The 16,748-nt window shown below is 42.9% G+C and overlaps 1 protein-coding gene across 1 annotated transcript in view; it reads right to left on the bottom strand.

Moving 5' to 3' along the window:
• SETD6 (SET domain containing 6, protein lysine methyltransferase) overlaps positions 1 to 16,748 on the bottom strand; it is a 214,090-nt gene that overhangs the window by 25,394 nt on the left and 171,948 nt on the right. Inside the window, exon 8 of the mRNA XM_086947804.1 lies at positions 10,853 to 10,995. Within this exon, the coding sequence (XP_086803930.1) occupies positions 10,853 to 10,995 (143 nt within the window). The remainder of the gene's footprint in view (positions 1 to 10,852; positions 10,996 to 16,748) is intronic.

The following is a 16,748-nucleotide window of genomic DNA, read 5'->3' as shown; positions in this document are numbered from 1 at the left end:
ATGGAGTCTGACACCCACAAATCTCTGCTGAATTTACCAAGAGATATTTCACGTAGGAATATTACAATAATACTACTCAGAGACACGGAGATTTCTATCAGTTCCCATCTCTATTTCAGCCAAAAGTATATATACAATAAATCGAAAGCAATGTTTATAAGGTTAACAAAATTTTATGCAAAAAGCATATGTAAAATTATTACAGCAGATATTAAAATAAATGTAGCTATTATAAATGGTCACAGAGTAAATATGAAAACAGACCACATCTTAACTTAAATTAATTCTATTGCTAATAAATACTATTTAATAATAATAAGCACTAAAAGAACTGCCATTGTGAGGTGTGGCTAGCTTAGTATTCAACAGCAGTTTTGAAATAGGTCTTCTATTAAAGAAAGCACATTCTAAAATGAATGTGATGTGGATGGTCACGTGTCATTGTTAACACTCATATTAGACTGGTAAATTAAAATAATAAAACGATAAGGGCAGGATTGGAAGGGGTGGGGGAAGCAACACAGAAAGCGAGGAGCCGTGGGGAAAAGTTGAAGGGGGAAAAAAACACAAGGGCGAGAGAGCTAGAAAACACACCCACAGAGTAATTTAAGAAAAATATTAAAGTAGTTCCTTGAATGAAGGCAAGGTCAGCAGGATTTCCTGGATGAAAACTGGTCAATGTAACTGGTCTGTCGGCTGAGGTACATCTTGGGGCCCGGTATCGGTGTGTGTCACGTCCTCTTAAGTTGCAGCCACTGGGACATCCAGAATGAGTTATCTCATGTGGTCTGTAAACCGCATCATCCGATAGACCAGTAACGCCTTCAATACTAGGACAACCTTAAGTTGTGAAGAGTTACACTCCTAAAACGATTACTTCAAGCTTTGCAGAGAATGGGTTGGCAATGACAGAGAATCGTTTTTAGCGTTTAGTGTTGGCAATTGTTTTCTTACTCATGGGCTGTTATCTCTCGATCATGAAGAAGCATAGATAAAATTTGCAACATTTAATCTTTGTGATTCCCCGTTTATCTTTATGGAAAGGCCTTAAAAATATTGTGTAATGTTATGTGATGACCAGTCCTTCTGATGATCACTATTTTTAATGTGAGAATGTTTACAATATGATTATATAAAACTAGGATGTAAATTTCTCCAAAGTTCTTACCATCCTGAATTCACACCTTGTAAGGGACGGGTGCAATACCATCAAGGGAATATTTACACCTCCGCCTGCCCCACCGCCCAGATCCGCGCATCACCGCCGCGACCCGGGACTCAACCGCTAAGAAAACACACCGCTAGCGGCCCGGGACCCGTGAGCAGCATCGGAGCGGCCGCGCTGGGATTGGCTCGCTCAGGGAGGCTCGTCTGAGAAGGACGCGCTGCCATTGGTCCACCGCCAGGGTCTACACGAAGGAGCTGCGCTCCTATTGGCCGAGGACCGGAGAGGCGTGCGGCGTCATCAGGGGCTCGTCCCGAGAGCCGCGCACGGATTGGACGCGCGCCTGTGCCCCTCGAGAAGAGGCGCTGCTGCCGGGGAAGTCCTCCTGCCAGCCCCTGGGACCTCGCGTGACTGCTGCCTACCCCGCGTGTGGCGAACTCGTCACCAGAGATCCCCGACTGTTGTGGGGGCATAACGAGGAGCAAGGGGAAGGTGACCGGAAGCGCTGAGAGCGCAGGAGAGACGTGGCGGAAAAGCACTCACGCAAGCAGGAAGGCGGGTGCCGGCTCAATGCCGGACCAGATTCGGGGGCGTTCCCGAGGACAGGCTTTCGGCTGACGTCGCCAAAAGCCAAAAATTCTCGGGAACGCCCCCGAATCTGGTCCGAGATTGACGGACGTCCCCTCCTCCCAATGGCTAGCCTCTATTTATGGAGCTATCCAATGGGAGGAGGGGGCGTAGACCCGACTGCACATACAACTCATAAGGTTTTTTGGCGCATGCGTACTGAAGTACGCATCGCCAGTCAAAACCTAAAAAGCAGGACAGTCTTCTCAACCGAAGTACTGCAACTCTTCACTAATTACCAGATCCTTTAAGTTAACAACTTCAAATGAGCGAATTAAAAAGTACTACAAAGTAAAAAGCAAACAGGCTGAGAATGGGGGATTTTGTTCTCCCCAGGACCCTTCGAATCAGATTTTAAACTTACCAATTTCAGCGGAAAGAGCCCGCTTCAACCAATGATTGGAACAAAACAAAGGGAAACAACAAAATTATGAAATCTGAGGTGGAAAACAAACTATGTTGTGGGACAAAAGGAACAAATGGAGACTCAAACGAAAGTGGGCTCAATAATCAAACAGGCCAGTAAGGATGACAACAAGGAATCTCATGATATAGATCCCCTGCTAATGGGGAAGCAAGCGAAACCACCATGGCCCCTATCTCCAGAAATTAAAACCGTGCCTGTTAAAAGGTTTGAAAATACACAAATAATTAAGGGCTTAACGATTCAAGAAATGGAAGTGTATATAGGAGGACCACGATATTAGTAATGGAATTGTAGGGATGATGAAATCACCAGTAATTGTGAGCCAACACATCCCCTCAAAGCAAATGTAATCAACAAGGGGGAGCAAGTAGGTCTCCTAGGAGCTCCCATGACACTGAAGGCTCCCATTAAAAAGTAGAAGAACAATACATTAAGGACAAGGAGATCCTCAAAGAGATGGATCTGTTTGATCCACGAAAACAAGACCAAATTCAGTCACCTACAATGATAACGTCATAAGAGCCATTGATTAAAAGTGGGCACCGTGAAAAGAAGATAATTGATAATGAGCATGTTGTGAAGAACGTAATCAAATGTTCTCCGCCTTGTAAGACCCTAGAAAGCCCACAAAACCAAAACAGCATGATTTTAGCCTCCCAGACTAATAATGGCCACAACTCTGGCAGGAATGGACTGGGATGGTGAAACACGATGGACAAACCCCTAACTGCTATTGGCCAAGCTGTATGCAGATAAACTATAGATGCAAATAATCATTTTACAATTATTGGCAACCTATATTAGAAATATTGATACTCGGTTGGACAACTTAAAAGCTATGATCATCAAAGCCCAGCAGTCTGTCAACAAGTCCACAGACTTCTGTTATTGCTCACACTTATTAGGGGAAAAAATCTGCCCTTCTGGGAACAATGTCAGAATTGGTCCAAGAATGTGAAACCATAGCCTCCAAATCTAGCTCAAGAGAGAAAGCTGATAAACAGGACAGCCATGGCAGGGAGGCACCTTGGCTAAATAGAGAATGCCTGTCTGCTGCTGGTCCAATGGAACAACTTTCTGAAACATCAAGCACTCAAAACCGACTTCACAAAGAGGATGAGATAAAATCCCTAGATGAGAATCAGTGCGGGCATAGCAACAAACAATTTCTCTAGGAAAATAAAAGGAGCTTACGGAAATTAAAGGAAAAACTAAACTGCCACACAAAATCGGCACAGAAAGTATACCCTATATTCGAAGACTACCGGCTGTGAGAAAGAAAATGACCAAGGACCAAACAAACGATTAAAAAAAACCAAACAATAAGGTACCCGAAGTAACATCAATTTCAGAAAGGAACAGCTTACACAAGAGGATCAAGGAATTGCTCCCCTCAACGGTCTAAACAAACAAACAAACCGAGCAGAGGGTACCAGAAAAAATGTAACAAGCTACAAACAAAGATGTGAGAACACCAAAAAAGATGGTTGTTGCATATTCCCCAGACAGAGGAGATGTAACAAATGTCTGGCAGCTCACGCCAGTCTACAGAGTTGGGGGAACCCAAGGTCCCAGCATCGCAAAACACATAAATGGGGAGGCGGCTAACCCGATCCATCCCCCTTAGCAGGGAACAGCAAGCAACTGATCCCCTGTTACAAAACATTAAAAACAATACTCTTGAGCCCAGAAGATCATAGCAATATAAAATAACAATAAAAATCAAGCAAAGGACACTGATCTCCCCATATCAAATATACGTTTTTATACTAACCACATCGTGCGCAGTGGTAGGCACATATGAACGAAAAAAGTTGCATACCGCCACTACAATAGTAATTGATCAGCCCACCTAGTAGGAGCAGAGGAATATGTCTATCCTGAGGTCGCAGGTATACCAGAAGGAGATCAGGGTGGAAGGGTAAATTCTCGTGAACACCTTCTCTCCTATACATAATCGGAAGATATCCACGAAAGGGAGAATTATAGGGTCACCTTAATATTTTTTAATAGAGGCAATGTACTTAAAATGTTAAAAGCCCTTCCAGGAGTAGATATGATAGAGTCCAAAGATCTTGATTGTATTGCCTTACACCTGGAACAAAGGATTACCCAAGGGAAGCATCTAAACTAAAGGTCAGACAAGCAGAAACAGCAGGCGAGCGGATGGCCAGTCAAAAGTGTAGGCTCAATGGGGGATTGCTATCAGTAAATTGATAAAGCCAAAATAATCATTAATTCTTGCAACGGCACGCTACACCCGAAATAAGAGAATTTAAGCATAGGGTCGAATTAACAGAAATTACTGCTCACTGATTTCTGACATACAAAAGACTATAAAGGCCTACTTATCCAAGTTAAGGGAAACCTGAATTAGAACAGTGGATTGAAATTTATGAAGCCTTTAAAACAAAAACCTCGATCAGGTTTTGAAGGCTGGTGCAGAAACAACCAAATGGGAACATGCAGAGTGTGGCACCTAGCATCCTGGCAGCAAAGTGGGTTGACTAATTAACAGATCTATATGCCACATCTGATGACGGAATGTGCGAGGTTATCTTGTCTGCCACTGGTGCGGGGCATCATTTGGAAATTCAGAAAGAATGGAAGGATAACCCCTTTAATATAGATAGAATAAGAACATTAAATGCCTCACTTCGCCCAGCTGGTGTACCACAGCCCAATGAATAACAGTGATTTTAAATGATTTTTGTGGATTAGCAGGGTTGCATTAAACAAAAAAACAACCAGACTTAAGTAGAAAAAAGTATGACAAACTAATACTTGACTCGCAGTCCTAAAATCACTCTGTGGCTTTATAAAACAATAAGACATAATGAAAAGTTTTTAATTTGAATTTGTAAACCTAATGTCATAAGCCCTGGTATGCTAACCAAACAAAAAATACATTCACTGGAATTATTTGATGTAATATGCTTTTCTTTAGGACTTGCATGTATTCAACAGAAAACAGAGACATCTTACATTATTCTAAGGCAGAACACCGAAAAAAACAATGTGAATATTGCAGAAAGAGAACCTGCCAACCGTTCTTAAGGAGTCTAAGCTGCAGAATGTGGATGTGAAGGAATGGGTGTTTAACACCTTGGGTGCTTGGGCTATTTCCCTCCTATGCTGGAAGTCAATGTCAATGGATGAACTCATGACGAGCTCAGCTAGTCATGAGCACACGAGCACCGTGCATCATGACGAGCTGAGCTCGTCATGAGCATCGAAGTGGTTATAGGCAGCTTCCTCGTCACGTTGTCATGAACCTGCCAAAAGGTGAGAGTGGGGGCTAGCGTTTAGTGTGGCAAGTAGTGATGCTTTACTTGCAGCAAAGAAACAAGCAGTAAACAATGATTAATAATAATAAAAAAAATGATTTGTAAACATTCGAACGCTAGCAAAGGAAACTGCAACAAAACATGCTGAGAGGGGCGGGTGGTGAAGTTGGGGGAACAGCTCGGGAAAATGAAGGGGCCTGGGAGCAGCAACATGTGCCTGCGAGGAGAGAGCAGAAAAAAAAGTAGTGCACTGAAACTAAAACATAAGGCCAATAGTTAAAGGATCCATGCAGCAGGGGCAGTCTGCAGGGTGGAACAAAACAGCCAAAAGGCCGGATAAATGTATACTATTAACCAATGAAAACAAAGGAATTTGTGAAGACGGACGAAAGAACCAATGGAAAGCACTGGGCGTGTTCAAAGCCTATAGAACTGAATACCACATGTCTTGAAGACAGCACATGAGCTGCCTAGGCACGACCTAAAAAGGCCCAACAAATCAGCCGGGCAACTTGAGACTGATTGCACTTCTTGACGTGGACAGTAAGTGCCTAGCCAAAGCTCTTATCTCTGAGTTAAAAGAATAGGCCACATCGAGAGCCTTAATTCCCATTACACAACTAGGGTTTAGATGAGGGAATAGTACCGAAAATAACTTGGTTATCCTTGCCTCTTTTAATTGAAGCCGTGAGCAAAAAAAGGACACCCCATTACTCTATGCAGCATTCATCGACTACACTAGTTTAGACAGAGTCCACAGAGCGAGGCTCTGGCACAAGCTTCATGACTGGTGAATTCCGGTAACCCTGCTAAGAGCCATAAAGGGTTCGTATGCAAGGGCCTGGGTGAAAGTTAAAGTTTCAGCCAATAGAGCAACATCAAAAAATATCTGGACGAATCAAGGGTTAAAGCAGGGTTGTATTCTGGCAATCCTGCTATTAAATCTCTTTTTGGCAGATATAAATTGAGCCCTAGCTAAAGTGAGAGCATTTCCGCCTAAGCTCACAGGCGTCCACCTTCAGTGTTTACAATATGCTGATGACACTATTATATTTCACCGCACAGCCATAGGCTTGCAGTGATCCTTAGGCACTCTGACCATTTACTGTAATGATAATAAAATCTTAATTAATGCCTTGAAAACTAAAATAATGGTCTGAGGAAACAAAACTACCAACAAAGCCAAATCCCATGCTTCAGGTGAAACTAGAGCAAGTATTAAACATTAAGTATCTGGGTATTCATTTTAATCAGCACAGCTTGCATCAAGCATAACTCAGAATTAAAAGGCATATTCACATCCATGATCATCAGCTTTCAAGAACAAAAAAAAGAGGACCAGATCTTAGCACATTTTGCCATGTGATTGACGCTAAGCTTATGCCAACATTGTTGTTGTATGGCTTGCTGATATTCAAGGACAGTCTAGCTACCTGGATAGACATACTGCAATGCTGATGCTACAGACAATTATTTCAGTTGCCTGATGTCACTCCATTGTCCCAAATCCAACTTGAATTTAGCGTACTTAAGCAATCTATCATGGCTAAAGCAAAGTTCCTAGACTCAATTCACTTTTTGGGTGCCTGGAACATCCTTGACCTAAATCTGCCACTAAAACTGTGTTCCGAACTTCCCATAAAAATGCAAAAGCAGAATCTGTCAAAGACGACCAGCATAAGTTGGCACTGAAGGCCCATTTGGATCTGTGTGCAACATTTCATCAGTCCATTGCGAAGGCCCTCTATTTAGCCAGCCATATGAGCTCAGGCCAGAAAAAAAGACCTAATAAAGCTGAGACGTGGAATAATACAATTAAAAGCATATGAATATGGACATCTCAAAAGGTCTACTGTTTGCAATTACAGACTGCGTAACTATAAGCAAGAATCGCTGTTGCTTGTAGTATGCCTTTGTAGTAGCTTGAAGGACTTAAGGCATTAAACCAATATTTCTCCATTTGGGAATAAGGCAATCTAAAACAGCGATAGGCTTTATTTTGAGTGGGGACCATGTACAGTTAACATCCAGGTTTTTGAAGTTTATGAAGGATGCTTACAAGATCTTTAATAAGAGTGCTATTTCGGGAAAAGGTCTCAATATCTTGACTTTACTGGGACCAATGCCTGCCCTTAAAAAATGAAAAAGAAGTAACATTATTATTTTTTAAATGCATACCCTTTTTCTTTAAGGAAAACAGGCGGAATTTAAAAAAAACTGCTTTATTTAAAAGCAGTCCCAGACATGGAGGTCTGCTGACCCCAGCAGACCACCATCCCTGAGAGTGCTAGCCATTCCCAATGGGGTCGCAAATTGCGACAGCCTCATTAATATTCATTAGGCATGCAATTTGCGACCACATTGGTAATCACTAATAGTGTCTCAAACACTGTTGCACGTAGCAATTCGCGAGTCGCAAAATGCTATAGTCATACATCTGGCCCTTAATCTCCTAGGTGAGAGAGTATTTTTGTGGCACTTCCTGCTCTGGTCTTGTGGAATATCCAACGTCGCAAATTCTAGAAACTCTGGTGCAAATCTGGAACTCTGAATTTGAGGGATCTTTTAATGATAGGGTTTAGTGGTCTGTATACTAGAATTGTCTAAATCAGATATGGTTGGGATAATCAGCATGCATTCTGTAATTTAGGATTACAACCTGGATAAAGTGTAAAGGACAGAATTACTTAAAAAATGTTTCTAGAGCACCTGATCAAATTTAAATCCCACTACCTGAAAGCTGTATCCACTCACTTTGCCAGAGTCCAAAACATACCGGACCATGCTGCCAAAGCAAGCAGCATTGTGCATAGATCAAGAGGGTACATTTCAAAACTGATGTAGACAGATATCTGCCTCACCACAAAATCTGAAGCAAACCCCCCCCTTTTTGTTTTTGTTTAACTTTTCAGAACGCTCTCTATTACCTTTTCTAGGAGTCTAATGACTGCGTTGTTCTTGAGGATCTTGAGATGCTGCTTTGTTTGGCTGATAGAGATCTGTATTAAGATTGTGATAAATGGGTGAAAAGGGCTGTATTCATTACTCGGCTGCAACTGTAAGATTTGGTGAAATACCGCTCTCTAAAAGTCTATTAAAAAGAAGGTGTTAATTCACTAGTTATGGTCTCTTAATTGATGGCCCTGACCCATGTATATATCAGTTGTCCATTATGATTAATTTATTTGCAGGCATCTGTGGTAGGTTAATCCCTATTGGTCGGAATGCAGACAATAGTGTTCATATAACGGATAGTGTCAGGACATATAGACACTGAGGTAGTTTATCCTCTTGAGCTTTGCGCAAAGTACGACATTTCTCCCATCTTTCGAAAATCAAGGAATCTGATATTTTCCATGCGGTCATTACAAAATACAGAGCTCAACATTTTGCCTGATGAATAAAGCGCTTGAAGGGGCATGTCTAGAATGTGTGCCTATACTGTATATAAGCGTTCTTAATGTTGTGCACCATGACCAGCACCAATAGTATGAGGATTTGGCTAGCTGTTAGGAGAGGGATGAGATGATGTCCACTGTCTTTCCAACGAGCCACTGCTCCATCATGCAAGATGTTCTTTACTTCTGCTTTCTTGTCCTCTGAGAACAGATCTAAAAGTGATGGAATGGTGGGACATATTTGTCTGTTGTAACACCCCAGGCCAGAAATGCAGGAGTTTGATCTTATTCTGAATGTGTCAAGACTTTGAATTTCCATACATGTGGAGTGGCATGCTGGGTGGAGTTAGGGTTTCTGGGCTGTCTTCATAGGTATGCTAAATACGGAACCTGGCTTTGACTGGTGAAGAAGACAAAGTAGGTGTCCTGTACTTTGTATATATTTTCCAAACTTCGAGCAAGAGCAGCCACATGGCCTGAGACTTTTTTGATATTGGTCCTCTCTCTCAAAGGTGGTCTAAAATTACAATGGATTAGACGTCTTGGTAAGATTCCTTGAAATCAAAGAAAACATTACCTTTCTTTAGGGGCCATGGGAAGAAAAAGTAATCCCAAGGCTTCCAAAGAGTGACAGAAATGTTGCTATTTCACTAAAAAGAGGAATCAAATAAATGTACTTTGGGTGGGTGTTGCTTTGACACTACATAGTTGTTGCACTCATATCCTGGTGGACAGTCATCACTTAAAGGATATTTATGCTCATCTCTACTATAGTTATGTCTTCTTTATAGACTTTGACGTCTCTCAATGAAAAGTTTGTGAAGCATCATCTTCATCTTTTATGACTGAAGATAGAAGAACTATGGGTCTGCATAGGTACCAGAAGCTCTGCTTGTGCTGAAGCATGAACCCATTTTATGGTACAGGGCATGGGGATACCTGACCCAAAGGCAAAGACAGTGCGAGTTTGGCTCTGAAAACCTCTTAGTCATCCAACATCCCATGTATATAACCCAAGAAAGTCTGTGAGGTCTTTTTTAGGAGCATCAGTGACAATGTTCGTCATCGAGTGCATTCTCGGAGGGCGAACGCCAATCTCTACTCTATCTTTTGGGAGCGGAGCAGAAAAAAAATGGCAGATTGAACACACATGAAGAATATTGTAAGAGTTCAACCAATAAACTTACTTCAAGCGCAGGTCATAGATAAATCCTTTAAGGTAACCAGTTTTAAATTAAAAGTCATTTCTTAGTAGGTACATCATCCAAGCTGAAGATAACAGCACTCTTACATTTTGAGATATGCAAACTCTTTGTCTAGCTTCCCAGAGGACCATCTTAGATGAACGGAAACTTGGGGAATAGGAAAAGTATAGGCAGTCTCTTTCCTGTGGCAGAGTAGGAGATTATGAAGCTGCAGAAGCTGTATCAGTTTTAATCTTTAAACTACTATAGAAAGCACCGAATTAGCAGGGACTTCGACAGGGATCTCCTTACCCATGATGTTCAGTAGTGTTCTAGCATACTCAGCTAACAGTGCCCTGCAGTCCAGTTGAGGAGGTAGATAGGCTACAAACACTACTGTGTTAAATATGTGCGTTTTGATACGTCAATGTATGGCATTTTACCAAGGATTTCATGCCAGCTAACTGAATTACTCAAGAATGTGAATCTATGAAATATCAAATTATCAAGAATCGCACAGCAAAACTTAACCTTTTAACGAACCAGAGATCCAACCTCTAAATAGAGGGCTCTGCAATGTAAAATGTGTTTTGAAACAGCAGTTCTAGTTGCTCCTGAAAGACAGTCAGACAAATAAATACTAATGAATTAGAGGTCCAGGGGTCCAGTCTTTGGCGAACGGACCAAGGATACATAACCTTTGTTAAAGGCCTGCCTCATATTTTTAACACAAGACAACAGATTTTGTGACGAAAGTTGCTCACCTTCAAGGTAACAAACAGCTCTTCCACAGTCAGCACTTCCTCAGTCCCAATGACAAAGGCACCTTCCTCACCCACCATCTCCATGTGACTTAGGAAGTCCCACATCTCTTCAATTCTCGCCAACTCGAGAGGACCCTTTGCACCTGATAAGAAGGACAGAAAAGGTCAGGAACAGGTTAATATTCAGCACTTATTGTGAAACAGCTTGACTCTAGTAGTCTCTAGCCATCTAAATTATATGTATAGATTGGTGCTTAGTTTGTACCTAAATGTATATTACATGTACAAAAATGCAGGATTGAAGTGCCAAGATAGGTTATTTAACAGAAAGCTGGGTAGGCAAATGGGCAAAGAAAAGAAAAATGGGTTATGCACTCTATATGAAAAATATCTATGCATTTATTCAATTCTAGAAGCCATGCAGCCATGCAGGGTGAAAATTATCCGGACTTGTCAGTGAAGTGGATAAGATAAGTCACCCATCGAAGTACTGACATAGGCCTCCAGATTTTCCATGCAGGCCTAGTTACACCCACCCCCTTTTTCAATCATGAAAGTGAAAAGCAACCAAGAATTTATTGAGAAAAAGACACAATGACCTCTCCAATGGTATGAACCAGTCCATTAACTAAACATAAGGAGTAGGTAGTTGTTTAAGAATCTAAAAGAGCTTTAGACTCACAATGGGAAATGAAATTGCTAACAAAATATCATACAAGCTGCCCACTTAGATTGGTCCATATGTGCCACATAAGTTTGGGAACCATGAGCCTCGTGCTAAAATCCTTTAAAACAATTCACTGGGTTTCCAGGCTGCCTGTCATTTTCAACGGGGTCTACCCAAGACCAATCAGCCTGGTGGTGAAATAATCAAAGGTACCCTTATGGCCCACCAGTCACTCGCCTCTTATGGCCGCTCACGGCTTGTACCTATCTGCTATGGCAGAGTGAAGAATGTATGCAGTATGCAATCCTTGTGAATGCAGTGGGCTCAGGCGATGTCCCCAAAAGCCCCCTGCTAAGAATTACTCCTTTGCACACATGCCACTGTTTGTGGCTCTGCTAGCTCACCTCACTTGCAATATGAGAGACTTCGTCCGCCAACAGTGCACAATTCTGTTGCTGCCTGCGTGTGATCTGCAGCACAAAATGGCTGTTGTGGCAGGCTGTGACCACAGGTTGCAAGTAACTAAGAGATGTGCATTCTAATGAGGTTATGATAGTCCAGTGTGATCATGCATGGCCCCGGTTACTGACAGACTTGTTGTGCTAGGGCAGACAGCTGTAGGGAGCAGGTGCCCCTAGTTTATTATGAGGCACATGGTTGTCATGTTGTCCATCCGAAGAAGGAACGGACTACCTTGTCGCAGACAAGCCAGTAGGCGGCTTTGATGGCTAGGTGAATAGCCATGAGCTCTACATAGTTGATGTGCCTGCCTTGGTGAAGAGACCATGTGCCTTGGACAGTCATGTGCGCCCCATCTAATGTTCAATGCATCAGTGGAAAAGATCACCTACGAAAGTGTGTCCAAGAAAGGCCTGCCTAGCAACAGGTTGTTGCTGTTCCACCTCCGAAAGAGCAGGGCGCTGGGCTTTATCCATACTAGATCTTCCCACCGACCCTCTTCTTGCAATCATGACTCACAAAGTACTGTTGGAGTGGGCACTTGTATAATCTGGTGTGCAGAACAATTGCTATTCAGGATTTCATTATACCCAAAAGGTTAATTACAGTTCTTTAAGTTAACCCCTTCAGCACGGCACAAATTTTCGCGCTGTGCTGAAGGTTCTATTGGGCCAACGAACTCATGACGGAACGGTTCCGTAATGAGCACAGGCCAACCGACGCTCATGACGGAACCGTTCCGTCATGAGCACCGAAGGGGTTAATGAACGAAAAGATAGAAAAAGACAAAACAACTGTTCAATGCCACTATCTTCTGCTGGTTGGGGTGTGCTTTCCCAGTTCTAGCTTTAAAGAATAAGGCTAGGAACAATTGGATCTGTTGAGGTAGGAGGTGGGACTTTACATTGAACCCTAAGCTGTGAAGCATGGCTAGCACCGAGTGTGTGCTAGATACTGCTGTCTGCTGCTCTAGATCAACTAGTCGCAGAGATATGGTAAGGCATGGATGCCCATTCTCCGTAGATGAGCAGCAATCACTGCCAGAGACTTGGTAAAGACCCATGGAGCTGTGGTGACTACAAAGGGAAGTATTGTGAATTGGTAGAGCTGTTCACCTACCACAAACTGAAGGCACTTATAATGCGAAGGGTGGATGGTTAAGAGGAAGTAAGCAGACTCAATGTATGATGCGGTCATGAAGTCCCCATGTCGGAGCAACAGATGATGTCCTGCAAGGTTGTAATTTGGAAGTGCTCAGACAGGATTCATAGAGTCTGCTGTCTAAGATCCAAGATGGGCTGGAAGGTACCGTCCTCCTTTGGGATAAGGAAGTACACTGAGTAAACGTCTTTTCCCTGCTTAGGCTTCCCCTGCAGGTGTTGTAAGATGGGGAAGAAGCCAGCATTTGGGAGTGGAAGCACTTGTCCTTGAGCCACCTTTGCGCCCCAGCCTTTGTTGTCCCTGTAACTCCCTTAAGTTCCCCCTACCTGACTAGGAGTCATGGAACTCACACCTGTAGTTGGCAGAAGTAGGTTTGGGAATGTCTAGCGGGTGTCTTTTTCTTGCCCTTAAATGGTTGTCTACGAAATGTGCCTCTTGGAGTGGTGGACTGGAGGGCATCCATAGAGTTCCCAATCTCAGAATCTTTTTACATTTTCTCTAGCATTTCATCCACTTGGAGTCCAAAAAGATGTTTGCCGCAAATGGAATGTTGAGGTGGTGTTGCTGCATCTCTGGTTTAAAGCCTGAAATACAAAACCATACACATCGGTGCAGCAGGACACTGGTGTTTACACTGCACACGGTGGTGTGCCAAGTGTTGTTTGTGTATCAGGGAAGTGCTGTAGGACTGCCTCAATCACCTCCCAAGAAACCGGTCATACCGTGACAGTAGAACCACCAAATTGGCAATGCACCATGATGGTTGCGCCAATCGGGACACGTTAGCCTGCATTGTAAGCGTTTGCTTTCATTATCTGACAGAGGTTTTCTTTATGTTGCCTGGGCTAAGACCCTTGTTCGGGCAATATGTACAACTGGGAATCTGGGAGGCTCTGATGTCTAATGTAGAGAGGGCAACTGGGATAAGCGGGTGAGGCTCCCCTGTAATGCGGAGAAGCGTCGCCTCACTCAGCAAAGTCAGAGACAGAAAAATAAAATGATAACACAACATAATTGTATTCTTCTGTAACTGGTTTAGGCATGGCTGTAGGTCAAGGCATGCCGGACTAGGAGGAGTGGTGGGCACTTAGAACCCCCCCTCAAGCCCTACAAAGTACCTTTACCCCCTTGAACCCTAACAACGACCCAACCACCATGAGCCCTAAAAACTACCCCAACCATAAAAAAACTACCCCCACTCCCAAAACCTGGCCCAAGCCCAACTTACCTCACCACGTCCTCTCCCGATCCTCCCTGGGCCTGCCCATTCCAGCATCTACACCGCGCATTGCCTTATTCACACATAGGCGTGGTTAAGACATATGCGTGGCACTGCCTACATTAGTAAAGGACTTTTCCGCTCCCAAAAGACCTGTCAGAGGATGGTCTGCTCCTCGCATGCGGGCTTCACAGCAGCTGCGTCACCAAGCACTACAAGCCCTCCACTGCAAAAAAAAGGTAAGACTGCACCAGCCCAACCTGTAATCTAGAGCGGTATGGTAAGTGGGCTGACAATTTTGCTGCTAGTCTACAGTCTAACACATTGCCACCGCCTCCCCCTGCCACTGGATTACAGGGAGAGGTTTCGGCACACATAATCCTATCAGGCAGAGGGCAAGTTGCCACCTGTAGATTCTGTCATCCCCATCATCTTGCTTTGTGTCACCCTCCCGTTAGGCACCCTAAAGAGTCCTCGACTGTGTCCATCTCGAGAAGGAGGCGTCTCTCCAACAGTGCGCCAATTTAAATGTCATAAATTGGTCATCAGGACTGTGACCAGCTTAAATGTACAAAGATGAACGGAGCTCACAGAGATACCACCCATACCATTTCCACTGCCAACAGAAAACGGAGTATTGACATCAGAGTATCTCAATGTAAGAATTATGCTCGGAGCACATAATGCCTAGGGATATGCACAGGGTAAATAAGAGCTCAGGCTTTCATGTCAAAATTACCTGAAAGTAAGAGAGGAATGGCAATCTCTTCCAAGATCCGGACGAGAACATTTCTTGCTCCTTCCAAAAGGAAGACACACAGTCAATTTGTTGGCATCCTAATGTTGCAAACAGTAGCAGGAAAAGATTGGAAGATTCAGTTCTTTAGGAAAGTTGTACTACTTCCTTTTACAGGAAGGAAGTAGATAAGACGGACACTTGCTTTCTTCCCCAGTTAGAACTGCTTGTGCTACAGCTAAATGAGCTGGGAGCTTCACATTGATGGAATCTTTGAAGGTTCTGTTACCTGGCATTATAAGTTTTGACAATAAAGGTTCAGAGTATAGCTGTCTCCATTAGGCAGCTTAATAACAGATGGCTTCATAGCTAAAGCCTTTTAGAATGCTTTCTCTAGAACCATGGGCTACACCACTGGCTGAGGAGAGTATGGGATAGGTCAGACTGAAAAGTCTCCCAGCCTTATTATGATCCGTTTGATTTGGATAACCAAAAAAGAATAGGATAATACAGACATAGAGACAGTATCCGTTATTTCATGTACCATGCTTGTAAAATAATGCACAGAATTGACAAACTCAAAGGATGAACTTCCCTAAGCAGGATACTCCGGCACTGTGTGGCTGATTGCGGAGAAGGAAGTACTGTATCAAGACATTTTCTAAGTTGTAGCAACTTTTGGATTAGCTTTGCCCAGTCATGCCTATGGCTCATACATTCCTAAACAGTTGAAAAAGTGAATACTGTGAGGACAACTTTAAATCTGAGCAGGTACCCATTCTGTATAACGGCTAGAATCCAACAGTCTTTTGTAATGTTCTTCAATGCTGAAGGTAGGTCAAGAGGGTTGTGTTTACTTCTAAGCAACCCAATGGAGGCAAGTAGGGTTGTGGAGTTATATCAGCGTTTCATTTCTTATTGAGGGAGTAATCCTTGACAGCTTGTCCTCCATAGTCTATGTTTAAAGCAAGTTACTCAATTGCAAAAGTATAGTTTTGCACCTTAAGGTTACTCTGGATTTGCTTTGCATAATTCCACGATCCACATGCTAGATCCTGAAATGTTTTTAAACAGACCATGGACAAGAATCTGAATCCTTCATAAGGAAGGTAAACCTAAGCCCATGGTGGCCTAGCAGGTGACCAACATATTCAGTTTCTATGTTCCCACTGGCATGGATTTGCGAGGATGTGCTAGTGACTTGTATTATGCAAACGTTTAATTACAGTTAACAACAACATTTGTTTGGGCACCACTCTTCACCAGTGAGTCAAGAGGGAGACACATTAATCTAGAATAGTCTCAAGCTGCAAAACTATGATTAGACAAAAGTAACTTGTTTGTTTAGCGGTGTGGATCCACTATTCCAGTTTCACATGCTGTAGACTGCACTGTAATATGCCCCTTAACAAGAGAATTTGTGTAGCTCTATTTATTGCATAAAAGGGTTTTAACTCCCTTTGACTTATTGCTGCTTTGTTCAAAACTACCTAGACAATAAATGTTTGGTAAAAGTGTGTGAGGATGATGGTGTAGGCGCACTGCTAAGCTAGTTAAATAAATATTCCTGGTGAAGGCCAGTGAGGTCTCTTCATCCTGGTGGTGGGCCCTAGGGTCTTGGGTGAAGACTCAGCCCTACCAAGGAGTAACAAAA

Source organism: Lissotriton vulgaris, chromosome 12 (genome assembly GCF_964263255.1).
Source record: "Lissotriton vulgaris chromosome 12, aLisVul1.2, whole genome shotgun sequence".
In the NCBI taxonomy this organism is placed as follows: domain Eukaryota; kingdom Metazoa; phylum Chordata; class Amphibia; order Caudata; family Salamandridae; genus Lissotriton; species Lissotriton vulgaris.
This window is presented reverse-complemented; position numbering and strand designations above follow the sequence as displayed.